At 37.3% G+C, this 18,497-nt stretch overlaps 1 protein-coding gene across 1 annotated transcript; it reads right to left on the bottom strand.

The window, feature by feature from the left end:
• Positions 1-5,830: 5,830 nt before the first annotated feature.
• Positions 5,831-7,574, bottom strand: sem1 (SEM1 26S proteasome subunit). Its single transcript, XM_065282288.1, has 3 exons — positions 7,428-7,574; positions 6,839-6,932; positions 5,831-6,072 (listed from the first exon to the last, which is right to left on the bottom strand). Exons 1-3 carry the CDS (start codon positions 7,501-7,503, stop codon positions 6,030-6,032), a joined length of 213 nt encoding a protein of 70 aa, XP_065138360.1. The 5' UTR covers positions 7,504-7,574; the 3' UTR covers positions 5,831-6,029.
• Between the last annotated feature and the right edge of the window lie 10,923 nt (positions 7,575-18,497).

Below are 18,497 nucleotides of genomic sequence, written 5' to 3'. Positions count from 1 at the left end.
GAACATTTTTGCTTGAACTTAGAGGGTTTTGCATCAAAAGACATTTTTAAATACTTATTAGCTTGCATATAAGTCAAATGCATTGATTGGTATTTTGTCTATTTTTGCTCCCCCTTTTGCATGTTGCCAAGCAGTGCAGACTGTCTGGAACACTGCAATGCCAACCAAACTAGACAGAAAAAAAAACATTTTACATTTTTATACTAAATATCAAACCACTGCTTGTCCAATCAGAGGAAGCAACATTAACCATTGCATTATCTTAAGACTTTAATAATGCACTGCTGTATGAAGACTCTTCAGAGTCATGTATCCATAAAGAGCTTCCCTTAATCAGAGGATATGTAAACCACTGATTCAAAGCTGCCACGTTCAACAGTGTGTCGTAGGACCGAACCTCTCGGTAACATGTCACTCCCAATTTCGACGAGCTGCGTGATGGCCACCAGACACCCCATCATGAAACACACACCAGTTCTTTGTTTGCTTATGTGTTTCTTTCATTTCCCAATCCCAAACACGGCAGAATGAAATAAACTGCACATTTTCCATTTCATTGCAGTAGGCGTTGCCTGCTTTGGCTCATTTTAAGGAAATTTGCCACTCAGAGGACAAACGGTTAAATTAAAGATGACTAAACGATGACTACATTTCCCAACGCTAAAGGAAAAGCTCATCAATCCCAGGTTCGAATTTGAAATGGGGTTGACAAATGCAAGATTTTGGTTTTCATATCCTGCATTTAGAATGAGAAAAAGCTTAGTGAATAGGTTATTAATTTTCCATGTATGAAAAATTAGCAGTGAAAAGATTCAATTATTTCTATCCTAAAAAGGAAAAATAGGCTGGTTATTGCGTATTTCCATCATGATTTATAGTATATCATCAGATGTGTTTGATAGTATGTTAACCACCTGTGTGTGTGTGTGTCTGAGATAGAAAGGGGCCACATGCTAGTTTTGTTAGATTTGTGTCCTGCCCGAGGCGGAGATTTGGAACATTGTTGTTGTCTTGTGAGCAGACAGCCGCTCACACATGATAAATTGTTTCCGTGTTGAGCTTGTACTATAAGCCTATGTCTCCGCCAGGCCTCCCAGGCTCACAAACCCCAATGTTGCATTTTTTCCTGAGATCACCACGATATACTGTTGCACTTCATTTTATTTGTCTGTGAGTCCACAGGGTCTAGATGCAAAAAAGTTTATAAACATCTGAACACGTCATAAAGAAATGGACCACTGTGTCTGTGCAATTTCGGATTTTATTAACAGACAAAACTTAATCGTAAGCATATACTGTACTTAAAAATAAACGTGCTGCACAGTGCCAGAGAACTGTTTTGGTTGTATGGTTCTATAAGGAATCTGAAAAACCTTTTTGTTTTACAAAAGTTTATTTGCAGTTAAATCAAAGGTTCTTTAGGCTCTATGATGAACCAAACATGGTTCTTCCATGTGAAAAATTTTTGTAGCACCTTTGTTTATAAAAGTGAACCTACTTACGTTTCTTAAAAATAGTTTGTTTCGTTGACAAATGGAAATTGTGCTTACATGTTTCTTTAAAATATGTTCTTATTGTTGGAGCAATGATGAAGAAAGTGCAGCTCACAGTACATGCAAACTCCTTCTTCTCTCCTTGAAAACTATATACAGTATGTGTGGCTTAAAGAATAAAATATTGAGAGCTTAAAGTCAAGATCGTTTAGCGTTTTCTAATCTACACTATAAAAAAAATGTTGGGTTGATTCAATTCATGGTTGGGTCTAGTGCCACAGGGATGATGTATGTTTGAAGGCCAACCCCGGAAGTTAACGGGACACTGGTTCTCCCGCCAAAAAGCCTATTCATTTTTCCCAAAAACTTTTGTATTATCGCAAAAAAATAAGCTCTGTGTTTAAGCTGGGTATCGGAAGCCATCAAATTGATTCAGTTTCGGTTCTCGGTTCGATTTTCGATTCCAGTTCTCAGGTCAGTTTTTATACTCGATTCTCGATTCAACTATGAATATAGATTTAATACAAATACTATATTAATTAAAAAGTACAGTGAAACGCAGTTTACAAGTAAGTAATTACTAAAAAGAAATTAAAAGCCACAACAGTATCATCATCGTCTTGCTTGCGAAATCTAAAATGCCTCCATACCTCTGACTTTTTATGTGAAGGTGGCATCAACGTCGATGAAGCACCTGAAAATGCCATTTTAAGCACTGAATAAATGAATGACAGGCTCACCTCTCACTCCTTGGTAACATTGCGCAAGGCGCGTAATTAGATTAACGTTAATCTTACGTTCAATGTTTGCGAAAATAAATATGGAAAAAAATCGATTCTGCTCTAAAATTTATGCGCTAACTTCTGGGGATGGCCTACCAAAGGACCTCACTGCTGCGGCACTTTATGGCCAAACTTAACCAAATTCTAAGTTAATTTTAACCCAGCAGTTAGGTTTGTCCATATGTGGCCCAACAATGGATTGAAACATCCTTTTAGAGTAATTTCCATATCATTCTAAAAAAAAAAATAGTGCTAATAGCACTAAAAGCTTGTAATCATAGGGGAACCATTTTTAGTGCTATATAGCACCTATGAAAACCATACGGGGGTGATATAGCACCAGATATGGTTCTATATAGCACAATATGGTTCTACACATGGTACTAGGTGCTATATAGCACTTAAAATATTTCCTAATGGTCCCCCACTTTTAGTGCTATTTAGCACCGTTTGTTTTTAGAGTATATGATGTGTTATAATTTGTTATTTTATAGTTATCGTAGTGTTTTAAATTATCTTTCCATTTTTGCACCAAAATGTATTATTACAAATTAGGTCTGTGTAAGCATTTGACAGTGTATGTGTGGTATATGTAAGGAGCTTTTGGGTATCTACTTTAATACACATTTTACCACCAGTAGTTTTACTCACTTTTAGACAGAAGCATGCTGGGTACTCTGGCCTGAGAGAAAAACAGGGTGTCCCTCACACCTAAGAGGTCGTCTTGAGTCTACCTTAATTGGGGAAATAAGAGTGTCTGAGTGAATGAGATGATTGATTTATAACAATTATCAAAGCTCTAATAATTCACTAGCGATGTTAAAAGTGTTTAATTGCCCTAACAAATTTGGTTGGGCTTGCTTCCTGAATGTCCAGAGATATTAAGTGCAGTGGGTTGCCTTGATATGCCGCACACGCTTAAAACATCAAAACAAAATAAAAAAGATCAAAATCTGTAATTTGTGGGTATTACTGTCCTTGAAAAGGACCCAATAGGGAACTCCATAAATAAACATATAAATAACTAAAAACTTTGAAAAAATTTAAATAAACTATTCAGTACATTTAAAAAAAATTGGCTTGCATGTTAAAAATATGATAGTGGTATTATTTCACCCTTACTTTAGCAGAATTTTCATCAAGTTACTTTAGCTTATACTTAAAAATTTGAATAATAGTGGTTAGGTTAATAAAATACATTTTAGATTTAATAGCATGTTAAATATAAATCTGTGTTTTTAAATAAAAGCATTTTAAAACTTCATAGGTTTATGTAATAAGAGGAGTGTAGAAATACAGTCAAAAATTGTGGACCAGACTTGTCATCATTGCTATAATTTGGTCATTTACATTTAACATTTAATGCTTCTGTTTTGCACTGACCAAATCAAGATTACTTTCAAGTACCTTATTTTTTGTTGAAGATAAGAACTTATAAAACATTTGTTGAGGCTTATAAAGGACTTTCTGTACTTGTCAATGGGAGCAATTTCTTGCGTGGAAGCTCTCAAAATGTACTTTTTTAAACAGAATGATGTAAAATCCAACTCCTTTGTATTGGAAGTGACTCAGCAAAATACAGATCTAAGTAATGGCAACGCTACTAAATGTCACAATGAGTTTTAAAAGGAAACACGGTACAGAAAATCCAGCTAAAATCACAGTTCCTTTGTTCAACTTCCATACAGCGAACAAAGACAGACATCCAAAAAAAAAAAAAATATGTATAGAAAGGGGGCTGAAATGAGGTTAACACACTCACTTACGCTGATACACATGTCCTTTTTGGGTCTCTCTCAATGGGGGAACTCTCATCTGTGTCTTCAGAAGTTATTTTCCATCCTTAATAAACAGAGCAGCCATTGTCACATGGAGGGCTCTCGTTATTATTTTTTAAAGTAATTACACCTTATTATCTGTGTTTACTTTAGTGAGGGTGAGTGCAGGTGTGGGACAGGGAGCTGTGGGTGGTGGTGATGGGTCGTACTGCTGAACAGTTGCCCCTGTGAATCAGTATTTTCCTCAAGGTTTGGGCATTGTAGCTCTGCTCTGCCACTAATTTCAGACCCACAAAAGAAACGTGCAATTAGGCCTATTATTGCAGCAGCTGCACGGGCCCTGCGCGACAGCCCCCTGTCTTCACTTGGCTTGTGGTAGATGCTTGTTGCGGTCGAGTGCACCCTAGTGCGACTGCAACACTCATCCGCGCGTGATGGAAACACCACAGAATAAACAAATATACTGGAAATAGGGAATCAGTAAATGAAAGCAAATAATCTAGTGCACGTGAATAAAACGTATTATTTAAGACTTAACTCAGATATACTGTATATGTTAAGCAGATTTTAGGGCAGAAGAGTGAATTGTCAACTGAATTTTAAGAGATTTGTCATCACAAGCGATTACAAAGAGTACAAAAGAAATAATATAGCAGAAAATATTATACAGGACTAAAGATTGTGCTTGCCTAATCATTCTCATGAACTGTGAACCTGACTTTAGGGGAAGCCACAAAGACCCAGCTCGCTCAAACACAAGAGGCCAATCTTACGCCTTTAGGAACAAACAAAATAGCCCTGGAATCTCCACTGTTGCTCTCACTTAGTGATTTTCACACCTCAACGACTCGCCGACAATTAAAATAATGATCCAGCACAGAGCACTTATTTTGAATGGCATGGGTGGATTTACATGTTATGATTGTGCGTCCCTGCAAGACGTGGGTGTCCCAGATGTCAAAAAAAGAGGATGTAATCATAAATTTGACATCAGGTTATTAAAGTCACAGTCAATGGCTGATCTATTAAACAACACAGTTGCATGAGAGAACTCAAGCCTTCATGCATGTACATTAGGCAATAACTATACAATGTATACTTTAGCAAAATGCCTGGTTTCGGTTTGTGACGTAAATTTTCGTTCTAAAATAATCTTTCACTGTAGAAGATAAAAAGCTGCACATCGGGGCTTTAAAACAGAAATACAAGTGAAACAGTGGTGGACAGCTCTCTGGTAGGAGATGCTATTCTAGCATCGATTTCAGCTCATTATGACCCTAGGACTCAGAGCCACAAATCCAGAGAAATCGTTTTGCTAGGGGACTGTGGCTGGGCAAATTGGCCTCTAGTTCTGTGTGGGAGCTCTTGCTGTGAAGAGCGGAAGAGAGGAGCCCGGTCGGGAGTGGGCAGGTCCAGGCAGGACCGGCTGGGGCTTCACGCTGTGACCACCTTTGTGCATCTGACAAACACTTCACTGGATAATCTTCCCACCAGAGACTCTGCCAAAGCCTGTGGGCTCAGAGGGAAGTGTCAGGGCAGAGCAGTTTTAGCTCAAGTCCTCGAGCCCCTCCTTGCATGTGTGCAGCTGCACCTATGTGAATGTTACACAGAGACCTGCTCACTGTATGATATTAACAAAACTATCCAGTAGATTTCAGGCCTATTTGGATACATGTATACAAGTATTGGATTCAAAATTTAGCCATGCTATAAAATCCTAAAAGTTAAATGAAAAAACAGCTGCACTGAGAACATAATATAAAACAGACTAAGAGAATAGGGAAAGCTTTTCTTTATTATAACAAAATTGAACACATGTTTGGTATATATGGGGAAAAACACACTATTTCAGTTTCAACTGACCATTTTACAATCTTGGGCTTCTTATAGAAGTAATAAGAGAAGTCACATTTTTTACTGACAGGCAAAACTAACAATATGCAAATGTAGAAAACTAAAATTTTAGTAATCCACTGTTACGAGGTTTCCATCTTGTATCCGTGTTTTTCAAGCTCCGCTCTATGAGAGAAACGATTGGAAAAATAGAAAAAAATAAGATAAATTTATAAATAAAACTTTTCATAAGTTTCAGCTTATGCATTTGCAAAAGAATATTAGTAGTATTTGTTTAAACAATTTCTTAAATATAACTATTAATAATCATAAAATTATGTCAACGCCGTAATACAAATGTGGAAATAAAACGTACAGTTTTTTTAATAAATATAGAAGTAGGGTATGTTAAGTTTCAGAAAAAAAACTATGTGGGAATACATTTGTGCTATGCATGGATAGTATAAAATAAATCTATCCATTTATCTTCTTTTTCACTTAGACAATATATGTAAGAATATTAAATGGTTATATTTAGTAAAGTCCTCATATGTAGGAAAGTTGGTACGTGTGGTTTTAGGCCACCATGAGTGTTGGTTAGCCATTGGAGTATTAGATTCCTTAGGGAGTGTTTTCTTCTAAATGAGTGTAACCACACAAAATTCCTTAGAAAACAGTGTGGGTTTACATTTTTTCAGGGACAGAAGATTCTAGCACCATGAGATGGCACAGGAAAAATCTCTCTACCCAAGCAAATATCACACATTTCTACTGGGATTTGCTGAATTGATTAAATGAAGTGGACAAATAAATTGTGTTTGCACTAACAGTTACCTTTTTTCAATCCATAATACCACATATATACTCAAAGTGCCACCATCTTTTCCCCTCTTCATATTCAAAATGTGTATATGTATATATACATATAAATAAATAAACTTGAGAAACCTACCTTAGCTGATTTGAAAAGTCATCCTCTACGTTGTCATCATCCCAGTTATCTTCCCAAACATGTGCATCCTCATCTTCATCCAAGCCTGTCCAGTCTGGGGATGACACAACAGATCTATGATGTTCAGTCTATTTGAACACGAGCCAGATTCTAGCCGTGCTCCACACACACACACACACAAGTATTTATATCTGTTAATTTCGCTTAAGATTAATACAGATCAACAGCTTCAGCATACGTCCAAATATTATCTTTGGCTGTCAGGTACACACGATTGAATTCCTTCAACGTAAATAAGCTGTTAGCTTTACGCTGCTAGTCTTGCTAGCTGCTAATAAACGATTAAGTTAGCCACGTTTTTGTTTTTATCATTGTTGGACTATAGCTGTCGTCACATTGAATAAATATGCACGACGTTTCATTCATGTACTCACTTTTTCAGAAAACATTTGCTAATCAAATGAATAATGTTTTGTCGGTTAGCATAGCAATGCTAGTGTGCTAGCTGAGTCACAGTCTTAACGCGGCCGTCTATTTGTGTTCAAATATAAACGCATTTCTAATCTAACACAACCTTTAGTTTACCTACCCTCGGCGGGAAATTCTTCAAATTCATCATCCTCCTCCAACAAACCCAAATCTACTGTTGGTTTCTTCTCTGTCATGTTTTGTTACTAGTCCACACGTTCAACACACTCGGCGTAATAACTGTTGTGCGCATGCGCAGAAGCTGCTGATCAATTCCGAGCTGTTTTACATGCACAAGGGTGTCTCTGGATTTATTATATGAGTCAGCCAAACAGTTTGAAGTGTTTATTTTAAAAGACTATGCATAATGATTTTGGCTGAATAGACCTTATTGTGTTTAGTAGTAGTCTAATTCTCTATCCTTGTGTGTAATTTTTTTTCCCATCCTAGATTTTCCCATGCAATACATTTAAATAAAGTAGGCTAATTCAAACCATGCTCAAGTGAATTTTAATGTTTTTTATGAATAGTTCGTTCTTCTGTTTAAAATGATGTTCATGAAGATGAGCACCATTATTATTTATTTATGCAGAATACATTTTAAAATAGTACAATTATGCCAATCTATGCCAATACAAAAAAGGTTAGGTGTAGTGGTGAAAATCTGCATACAAACACAACAATGTTAAACACACCAATGAAGGTGCATCTCAAAAATAATCAGACAACCACAGGGAACATTGTGAAGTCTAGATAAATGACAGCACATACACCACAAACCCACACATGCTACAATGAAAATTGTCCTGTGGCTCCCATTCGCTGACAGACGACGGAAACCTCAACTAACATCCCAGTTACTTATTCTATTTTCAAATTATTTTGTAATCATCCACGGTCTATATATAAGCAGACAGAGAGAGGAAGTGATTTAGATGAGATGATGACAGTGAGTGTACTCATTTTTGCAGACAAAACTAACTTATGCCCAACAACAGAACAGCACAAGAGGATATACTGGGCATGGAGGCAAGGATAGTTAGTGGATCCAGATTTTCAATAGTAAGCTGCATCAGAATAATTGCATAAGACTACTAACTCTTAATAAAGTGAGTGAATCTTTCCATTCTCAGGTAAGGGCCTGGGAATCTCCAGCGTCCATAGAGCATACCTGAGACTGCAGTTACACTGTGGCGCCTGGAGTCTCAGGAGATGGGGAGGGGGGCAGACAGCAGGGCTACCCAGACTGACTCGCAGCCTTTCTTCGTATGTGAGAATGCCTTTCATTGGCCCCTCCAGGACAGTATAGTACGGAATTCACATAGAGGCTCCAACCCTGTCCGGCCAGTCTGGCAGTCTCGCTTCCACCGGTCCTTATCAGGACACAGATCACAATATGGCCTGAGGGGTCTTGGGACGGGTGGTGGGGACAGGTGGGTCTTATAGGTCGGAGGGGCAGTGGGGTGAGCAGACATTATTACCCCCAGCTCCCGTCTGACTGATCGCTGTCTCCGATTATTGACACGACTCTCACTCTGCCAGTGAAAGTGACAAAACAGCCGTGCATGGTGCTGTCTGCCTGTCCAAGACACTTTGATGAGATAATCACTCCTCTTATTCAGCATAAATAGAAGAATGCCAAATAAGTCTCATTGCTCATCATGTGCTATTTGTAAAGTTGATATCAGATTTTTTGGTGTGTTTGTTTCTTGGTCTGTTTGTTTGTGAAATGTAATGCATTTACCAAAACCTTTGAAGAAGATTGACATTACACTCTGTAGAGCAGTGATCTCCAACATGTGCCCTATTAATAGCATCAATTTTAATATTTCTTTATTTCATATTTTTTATAAATGGGTTCTTGGTTTATGTGTTAACATTTTAACATTTTAAACAATGGAAAAACAAATAAAAAATAAAAATAAAATAAAATCAACAACTTAAAGAAAAAGTTTTAGTAGACTATATCCAAAAACTAGCCCTTCAGATTTATCCGTGGAAACCCTTGCTCACCAAAAGGTTGGAGACCCCTGCTCTAGAGCAGTGGTTCTTACAAATTTTCGGCATGGGGCCCCACCTGTGTATGATGTATCCCCTCGTGGCCCCTCCCAAGAAAATGTATGACATAAAACATTTCAAAATTAAAATTTGAACGAAAAAAAAAACATATTAAATTATAAAATGTTGTGCTGTTGTAAAAAATTCTGTAGAAATTACAATGTTATTGCAGCTGGGTTGCCGGTAACTTACCGTAGATTTAAATTTATGTTTTAAGAATTTGTTCAAAGTTAAATAAATTTTAAATATTAACAAGTCTTTATCTTTACAGAATAAAACTATACAATAACAGCCTCATGCAAAGCATTCTGGGAACCAGAAATCATCATCAACCTTTCTCTGTTTTTTTGCTTCAGATTTTGTTTCCCAGAATTAATGCTGGGTTTTTTTTGTTTTACTCTGTAAAGACAAAGACTTGTAAATGTTTAATGTTCATTTAACTTTGAACAAAATGTTGCCAGTAAATAACATACATTTAAATCTACGGTAAGTTACCGGCAACCCAGCTGCAATTTCTACGGAATTTTTTTAGCCTTGCTTTTCTGAGGTTTAATTACACAGTAGTTATGATTAAATAATGTATATTTTTTTAAATGTCTACACTGGGGCCCCCCAGGGGGCCATGGCCCACAGTTTGAGGGCTTATTTTTTATTTAAAAGGGTCACTTTTTAAAAAGAAAAACATTATAAATCATTATAAAATTAAAAAGGAAGTCATTCATTTATTGTGGTATTTCTTTATTTTTTAATAACAAATTATGTTTGTGCTTCGAACTGTGTTTGCCGACCTAAATGACCAACACAGAAAAAACAAATGTAACAAAGTTTTGCATTTCCTCCAACCATCATTTCTACATCCATAATTCAAGTGTCTGTCAATAGGAATTTTACTCTCATATTTTCATCTGTCTTTCTTGAAAAGGCCTGTCAGCTGGAGCTTGAGGTACAGTTTGCCAACAGACTAATGGCCCTTTATGGCAACACAATCTGATGTCTGTCCCGGCCAGCCCCGGTAATCCTGTCCACCTTTGCAGCTTAGTTATGCTCAGGCTTAAGTTGCATATTTTGTATTTATCAGGATTTTGCTGATAAATGCTATCAGCAGGAGAGAAATGAAATATGGGAGGTCTATCTCAAATTGCAAGAACAGACAGTTATTTCAGACGTAACCCGTTGTTGATGTATAGATATCTGACAGTTATTCGTTTATACTACAGTTACATACAGACTCAGAGTTATGAATATAACACAAAATATGTTTTAATGAAATGAAATAAAATAATGAAATAATGATAATCAGTAATGTTTTACTTTTACCATTGAATATAATTCCACGTTTTGAATAGTAAATCAGTAAAGATCTGTTTTCAGCCTTTTGACACAGGCTTTCCCCATTCCCACATTTTCTGGGTTTGTCATTAAAAGTGTATCTGTCCAATAACAACACACTCAGAAACAAAGAACTCCATGTTACTCAATATAAACTTCAAGAAAATGTTTTCCAATGTAAATACAACACTGGATCACGAACATCAGTCATGGTTACATAAACAACTCCAACCCATATCCTGCATGCAAAGTTTATTTTTCTCATTTATATTAAGTGCTCTTCATAAAATTATTCTCGACAAAATTAATAGCTCTTAATGGGGTCACGTGTAACGTTCAAATATTAACAGTGCACAGGGAGTTTACGAACACACTTTCGAACCAAAATTTCAACAGGCCTTTCATCAAATAATGACACAAAACTTCATCACAATCATTTTAATTTTACATGTTCCACTTTAAAAATGACAATAAACAGTAGGACTCAGTCTTCATTGTGCAAATGAAATAAATGAACCGTTTTCATATTTATTATTATTATTATTATTATAAAACAGAATTCTGGCAGTGCTATGATAAAGTTGCAAACATGGCTGATAATATTTGTTCAACCTCATATTACAATAGTGCATTGTGATCGGTGACTTATACCACAGGTCTCTCTCTCTAACTTTCTCTCTCTCTCTCTCTAGAATGACATTCTCAAGTGAATGTCGCTCATCAAGAGGCTTACGGAGTAAGTGATAAAGTGTTCCACTCTAATACCTGCCCGCTTCTCATCTGTCATCTATAAAGAGGATTGGAAATGAAGCAACATTCTTCAGGATATAATGACCTCAAAAGCATACAGAAGGATATTGTAAAACATATCAATGAAAAGGAAAAAAATCTGCAAAAAAAGTGTAGATCGGCTTTTGGGTGTGATCAAAGAAGTAGTAACACTTCATCTATGATCAATAAAAAATACATACCCTTCACTATTCACTATGTACTATATATTATACACTCACAGAAAACATAGTAAAAAATTGTCCCTGGAGCAGTATCCTTTTAAATGTCCTAATATGTACCACAGATATGTAAACACTATGTACCTTTGAGATACTAATATGTATCTTTGAGCTCTCTTTGGTACCAATATTTACCTTTGCGGTACTAATATGAACTCTCTAGGTGCAAAGCTGTAATTTTTGAAAGAGTACCGCCCCAGTGACAGCTGTGGTGCCTATTTTGACAATTTTTTCTAATCGTGCACTGATTTCAGGTTTAAGTGCGTGATATGGAATCGAGTAAGGCTTACCACGTGACCACCGGCCCGGAAATATCCCTGATTGGGCTGATTGATAAATGAAGCTGTCCTTGTTTTAAAGCAAGGCTACTTTGCGGGCCCCTTCAGCTCTGGACTATGTCCAGGAAAACCTCTAACAGCCACTTATTAAGTAGTTAGACTCACAAGGCTGTAGCGCTGTGATGGTCACCTGGGTCTACGTCTGTTGCCTCCATTGGTCAAAGTGGTCGACTCATATGCGAGCTGGTAAGATAACACATCGGGTATAATCCTCAATCTTTTCCCTTGAGGTCAGGAGTAGCATGTTTTTACAGCTTGGCGGGTTATTAAGAGATGTAATTATTAGCATTTTTGGTAAACATTCTGCAAAACCTCCAATGAATCTTTGTCCCCTTGACCTGTACTTTACACGCTCAAGGAGAATTCGGAGGCGTGTGTGTTTTGGTAACTCTCTGAAAAATAAAATTACGGATAAAGTTAGTGAGACAACTCATTTCCAAGTTAGTACTTGTTAAAATGCAAGGAGCATTTATTTTGAAGTTCATAAAAACAGTACAGAGAGCAGCTAGCGGCTAATGACTGATTTTATCGGGTTATGCAAGTGCGGTCACAAAAATACCCCAAATGTAAAAGCCATCATTAATGTCGATTGTTTATTTTTCTGCTTCACTATGATATTCTAACACACCCTACATCCGTACATTTCAAGATCCCATAATTCATATTAAAATGGATGAAAGTCAAACAGTTTATTTGCTTACATGATTCCTGGATAAACTATGCTTAAATAACCTGGCACAACTCGCTCAAGGATGTGTATGATGAAGTGTATTTAACATATTCCATATTCAGTCATCAGCCAAATCGTCTCAGTTCCTCATCTCCGCATTCATCGAACATGAGAAGAAGATTGTCTCGGTTGAAATTAAAAGAGAGAATTGAGCCTTTCTTGTACGTCTGTAAGTAAGGGCAAGAAACCAAGAATAATTTTCTAGAGTATATCGCCAAAGGCAAAGCTTGAACAGCTCGGCCAGTGACAAGCTTTTAGGGGACCAGAGCACCATGGGTAGTCTGCAGATGAAATACTAGGGGGTGAAAGGGAAAGTAGTGATTTGTCATTAGGACTTTTCAAAGAAAAGTGATGCCAAGGGTCCAATTTATGGTTTTTATAGCTGCCCTCTTCAGAACACACATCAAGTTCTTTGTGAGCATGAGAAAAGAGTAAGAGAGTTATATGGGAGAATCTTTATGAGACTTTGAGCATGTCTGATATAGACACTGTATTTAAATAAATGATTTTAAACAAGCTTCATTTATACTGCAAGTGCTGCTGACAAACATTTTATCATTCCACTGGACATCTCATTCTAATGGTGTGCTGTTTATAACAAGGAGTGAAACATATCCTGTTCAATTATGCTGGCATGTGTGTATGAATAAAATACTTTTTGCATGCAACTGAGCAGATTGGTTAGAACTGTAAACCATTCTTGGCATACAATGCTCATTTTTCATTCATTTTTCTTCTATTAGCTTGGCAGCAGCACTTCTGGTTGTAGAGTACAGGTGGTGCCTGCCTGGCCTTTGCAGAGAGTTTCTCCTCCTGATTGCAATGGAAGGGCTTTCTTTAACTATCATGCAGGCTTACTTGGACTTCATAATTTCACAGAATTAGCCCCAATTTTTTTATTTATTACACAGTCAGAGAAAAGGTCTTTTGTCAGCTTCATTAATAAATAAATAAATAATGACCCTAAAATGTCTTTGCATGACCCAAAAATATTTCCAGATTATGCAAACAATGCATAAAAATATGTAATAACCACATTCTTTCTTACAGCAAATACATATTTGCACCATGGATTGCATCTTGAGATATGTCAGCTATGTTACACTATCAGATGTTTAGATAATCTATCAATAATGTTATTATAAACAATTAACACAAATAAACAATAAGCTGCCGACTTTTTAGTTTACTCAGTTATAGCTAGTTGTAATATAATTTTGCTCTTACTGTACCGCCATCGATTTGCACTGGCGCACACAAAGCTACAGGGGATTCCCCATCTTAGCCATGGTCTGGAGATAGCGTGACATGTAGAATAGCAGGGCCATTATCACTTGTTTTCCTTTTAGGGCAGCATGAACAGCCTTTCTAATTGTCTGTTTGTCCCAATTTTTTGCCCTAAGGCTCTGTGCCAATGAGTACAGCGACAGGAGTGTAAATGCCGGAGAACACGTCACCTCCAAACATATGACTACAAATGTCTTTCATGATATAAACCTACAAGGGTTACTTTAGTTACTTAATGACATCATTGCCATGATAATACTATGGATAAAGAAGCTTGTAATGTTTTTTATTGCAGTTGGTTATTATTTGCGGACAGTCTGATTATTTACCCAAAGTTTGTTCTTGGTTGCCCACTGACTTGAGTGACAGACATAAAAAGTGACCAATTAAAGATCTTCCTTTTTATTTGTTTATTTGTTAAGAGCAGGTATATCTAAAATAGTAGATATACCATGACAATATGGCATTGGAATGTGTATGTGTGTGTTTGCCTGGTAATGGGTAATGTGTTATGTGTATGGGTAATGTGTGGGACCAACATTTTCAGTCATCATTAAAAAAACAAGCTTATAAATGAAACAGAATGGTGTTTTTTGAAAATTTAAAACAGTAGAAAGTTTTTGTGAAGGTTAGGTTAGGGGATGGGAGAAGAATCAACCTGATCTCACGAATTTCCGTGGCATAGTCAGAGAATTTTTTGCTCATTTTTCCGTGGCATTCTCACGGATCTCCGCATATTTCCGTGGCCCTGCCACAGACTTTCTTTTCCGTTGCATTCTCACGGATTGGTTACTCAACTGTTTTGTCCTATTTTCTTACCATTGTCGCTTCGGTTTAGGGTTAGATTTACATAAAATGACATCCCTACCCAAGCCCAACTCTAACCCCAACACCAGGCGACAACTGATTAAAGTTTAGAAAATATAAAAGAATAAATCAGAAAAAATAGTATAAACCAATAATTAAAGTGACATACTAACGCAAACACCAAATCTAACCCTAAACCGAAGCGACAATGGTTTGAAAATAGGAAAAAGCAGTTGAGTAACCAATCCATGAGAATGCCACGGAAAAGAAAGTCCGTGGCAGGGCCACGGAAATATGCGGAGATCCGTGAGAATGCCACGGAAAAATGAGCAAAAAGTTCTGTGACTATCCCACAGAACTTTGTGAGATCATGTTGCAAGAATATACAGGTTGTACAATATAAAAAACATTTAAAATGGATGTGTGTCTATGTGTGCATAATAAATAATGACTATTTCAAAGATGCTGAATAACAAAGCTATGCAGTTCTGCGCATGAACATCTATACTTTACTTGTGACTGGCCAATGGAGTTTCGTTTTTAACTTTTCTGTCACTCTACACTCATTTATAATACATGCACACTGGTAATATAAAAACTATTGTAAACATAATTTGCTCCAAACCCTTAATTCATATTTAGATGATTATCTGTACTCTCTCTGTTTTTCGATATTGAGATGTTAAGGTGGGTGTGTGAAGATAATTACATGTGTGATATCATCCACTGATGAGCACAAATGTGGCAATGTGCCAGTAGCACAGCCATTTTCTATTAAGAGAATTGATAAATGAAGCCATTCTTTTATCTATTTGTTTTTCAGCATATACTGTACAGCATAACAAATATTTGGTATTGGAAGAACAACATTTCTATGGCTAATGTCTGTGTGGTATCTGATGTGCATAATACGCATTTTATGGTTAAAATGATTTTTTGTAGACCATTTCCATGGGCTTTATTGTCTTATAAACTTACCGTTCTACAGAGAATCACAAAACGGTAATGTTGTTTTCCTCCTGAGACATGTTGATGTTTTATGTGCACATGCCAACCAACCCTGACAATGTTTTACTGCTGATGACTCATGGCTTCTTTACAGAGCTCCTGTTTATTGGATTGCTCGGAGGCTTAATTTGGTTATTTTTAAAAGCAGACACATCACTAGTGAAAGGTAAGGGCATTTGGAAGACTGCAGTACATTAATAAGCCGTGCCCCCATTGTTTAGATAAACCTACATTTCTGTTTACTGAAAGTTCAATAAAGCAGACAGTGGTTTGGGTGGGCCGCATGGTTTGTCCTGCGAGCAAGCGATTATCGTGGAGGAAGAGGACGTGACTTGGATGACAAGGAAACCTGCAGGACAACAGGGTTGAACCCTGTGTCTTGTGATTGATGGTGTTGATGTTCAAAATTAGCCTTCGATACGCCAAGTACAAGAATCATAATAGCAGGGTTTTAGATTAGTTCTTTAGATAGCAGAAAAGAGGGAGGTGGAAGGTTCCCAGGATAATGCAATGTATTGGATCTCGAATGTTGGCTGGAGGCTTGCAAAAGTCACATCACCAGCATGGGATGTGAATAGTGATCCTAATGTGGAGAAGTATTTCAGAGGTCAGACTGCATCATTACTGCCAAACGAAGGTCAAAGCCACACACTTGTCCTCAAAGGCTATAGTCACTACATCTGGGAAGAACAAAAAGACCTCTCAACTTACTAATAGTTTGGGGAGCCTCTTTAAGACTGTATTTATATGTTCTTTGATCACTTAAATTGTCTGTATTTTTGTAGCATTATGCCAAATTAAAATGTTGATTACCTGTTTGTGACTGCATCGTTAGGATATATTTTCATTGGTAGGCCTAAAAATGAAACAATAACGATTTCATCTTTTATTCTTTTTTTAAATGTTTAATGACATTTTTTCCACATCACATGCTCATATCTAAATGTGTTTGAATAACCGTAATTCAAATGGCTTACTGTGATGCTGAAAAGGGAAAAACTGCTGAAAGAGAGAGAGGGGGAATAAAGTAGCGCAATTAAATGACATGCCCACCTGATATTTGTAGCCAATTATCAGTTTGGGAGACAAAAATGACCACTCGTAGTGTAGTATGCAGGTATTTCAGGGGCTTTCAACACACTATTGAAGAGACTATAAAGAGTTTGAAATGATTAAACTTTGTATTGACCTTGCAGTTAAATGCCTGTGCTTGTCCATTATGTCCAACCCACCATCCAGGATAATGGGCATTTTTCAGAAGAGCCAGGGAGTCAAACTATACACTACATGAAAAGCAGCGTTGAGAGGCTGGAGATCTGTGTAATTAAATAAAACCCAACTGTTTTAGTGTGTACTTAAGAGTTAAACAGAGGAATACTTCGTTTTAAATACGCTGTGGGGCTACACCAATGTCAACATGTTTGACAGCTGTAAAAAGGCCATTTAATGCTGCAGTTACGTAGCTTGTTCAAAACACAGGGACAAGACCTCTGTGTGCCTGGCCTGTTGCTGTGATGATAGTGATGCTTAATTTTGGTATTTTGAAACATTGTCTGAAGTAATCCTTTGCAAAGCAAAACAAAATGACTTTCCATTTGTCACCAGTTGAAAATGTTACAAAAAAGGCCTCAATCGTTTACAAGTTTTTCTACTAATTATCTTTATTAGCTCTTGTAAAAGACCTGTGTGCATTGGGAAGTCTGCAGTTGTTTATAGATAATGGCTGCGCAGCCTCCGCTGTCTGCAGTGTAGATGTGCTGATGTCTTTTTCGCCTCGGGCGTATTAGATTGGCATCCATTAAGGACCCTCATTGTTCACAACCGGCCAATCCTCTTTCTTGACTTCCCGTATGCCCCTCCCTCAGAGAGAAAGAAAGAGAGAGATAGCAGAATTCTCAGACTACACGATCTCCTTCTGTGCCTCAGTGAAATCCGGACACCCCTGACCCTGGCTCTGTTTTCTCTGGGCATGTGTGTAATTTTCACCCGGCTGTCCGAGACGAGACAGTCCCTCTGGATTCTTGGATAATTGTGAGCACTTTTACCCTGTGTTGCACTACAGGCCTTTCTAGCTAGGATAATACGGACCAAGTATGGCTCACTCGCGTGTAAAAGCTTTGAGTCTGAACCTTGACCCTACCCATGTAAATGAACAAGTACAGCCAGACGCAGACAAACCTTCATCCATAAATGTAGACACTTACAAAAATGTTACCGATTTTTTTGGGTAGATGTGCGGATTCTAGAGGTTGTTGTCTTCTTTAATACCACATTCCTTAACATCACTATTCTTTACTAAAAGTAGCTCTATTTAATCAGATGCTAACTGTAAAATTGTGAGATTTCACACAAAGCCGCTGAGTGCCCTGGTTACGTCATGGCTCATGGTCAAATGACAAACTCAGTCTGTATACTGTGGATGTGAGAACAGCATGGACCGATTTCTCTTCTTGTTAAAATGCGTCCCTAAATGCCACCAGTAGTTACGGGAGAGGACCACATATGTTGCGTCTAATCCATTCCATGGCTTATCAGCATATGCAGCCTATTAATGTCCTCTGTGGAGAACACTGCAGAGACGCCCAGACTCTGGCTTTTTTGGTGGTTGGAGCGAATCTGTTTAG

The sequence above is a fragment of the Paramisgurnus dabryanus genome, chromosome 19 (genome assembly GCF_030506205.2).
Source record: "Paramisgurnus dabryanus chromosome 19, PD_genome_1.1, whole genome shotgun sequence".
NCBI classification, from domain to species: domain Eukaryota; kingdom Metazoa; phylum Chordata; class Actinopteri; order Cypriniformes; family Cobitidae; genus Paramisgurnus; species Paramisgurnus dabryanus.
Note: the sequence above shows the minus strand (reverse complement) of the source record. Positions and strands in the feature narration are given on the sequence as shown.

Excerpts from the sequence above, each read along its gene's own strand:
- sem1 (XM_065282288.1), bottom strand. The coding sequence starts at position 7,503 with ATGACAGAGAAGAAACCAACAGTAGATTTGGGTTTGTTGGAGGAGGAT. Across the intron at positions 6,933-7,427 it reads TGAAGAATTTCCCGCCGAGG|ACTGGACAGGCTTGGATGAA; the intron begins GTAGGTAAACTA and ends TGTCATCCCCAG. Across the intron at positions 6,073-6,838 it reads GACTTTTCAAATCAGCTAAG|AGCGGAGCTTGAAAAACACG; the intron begins GTAGGTTTCTCA and ends TTTCTCTCATAG.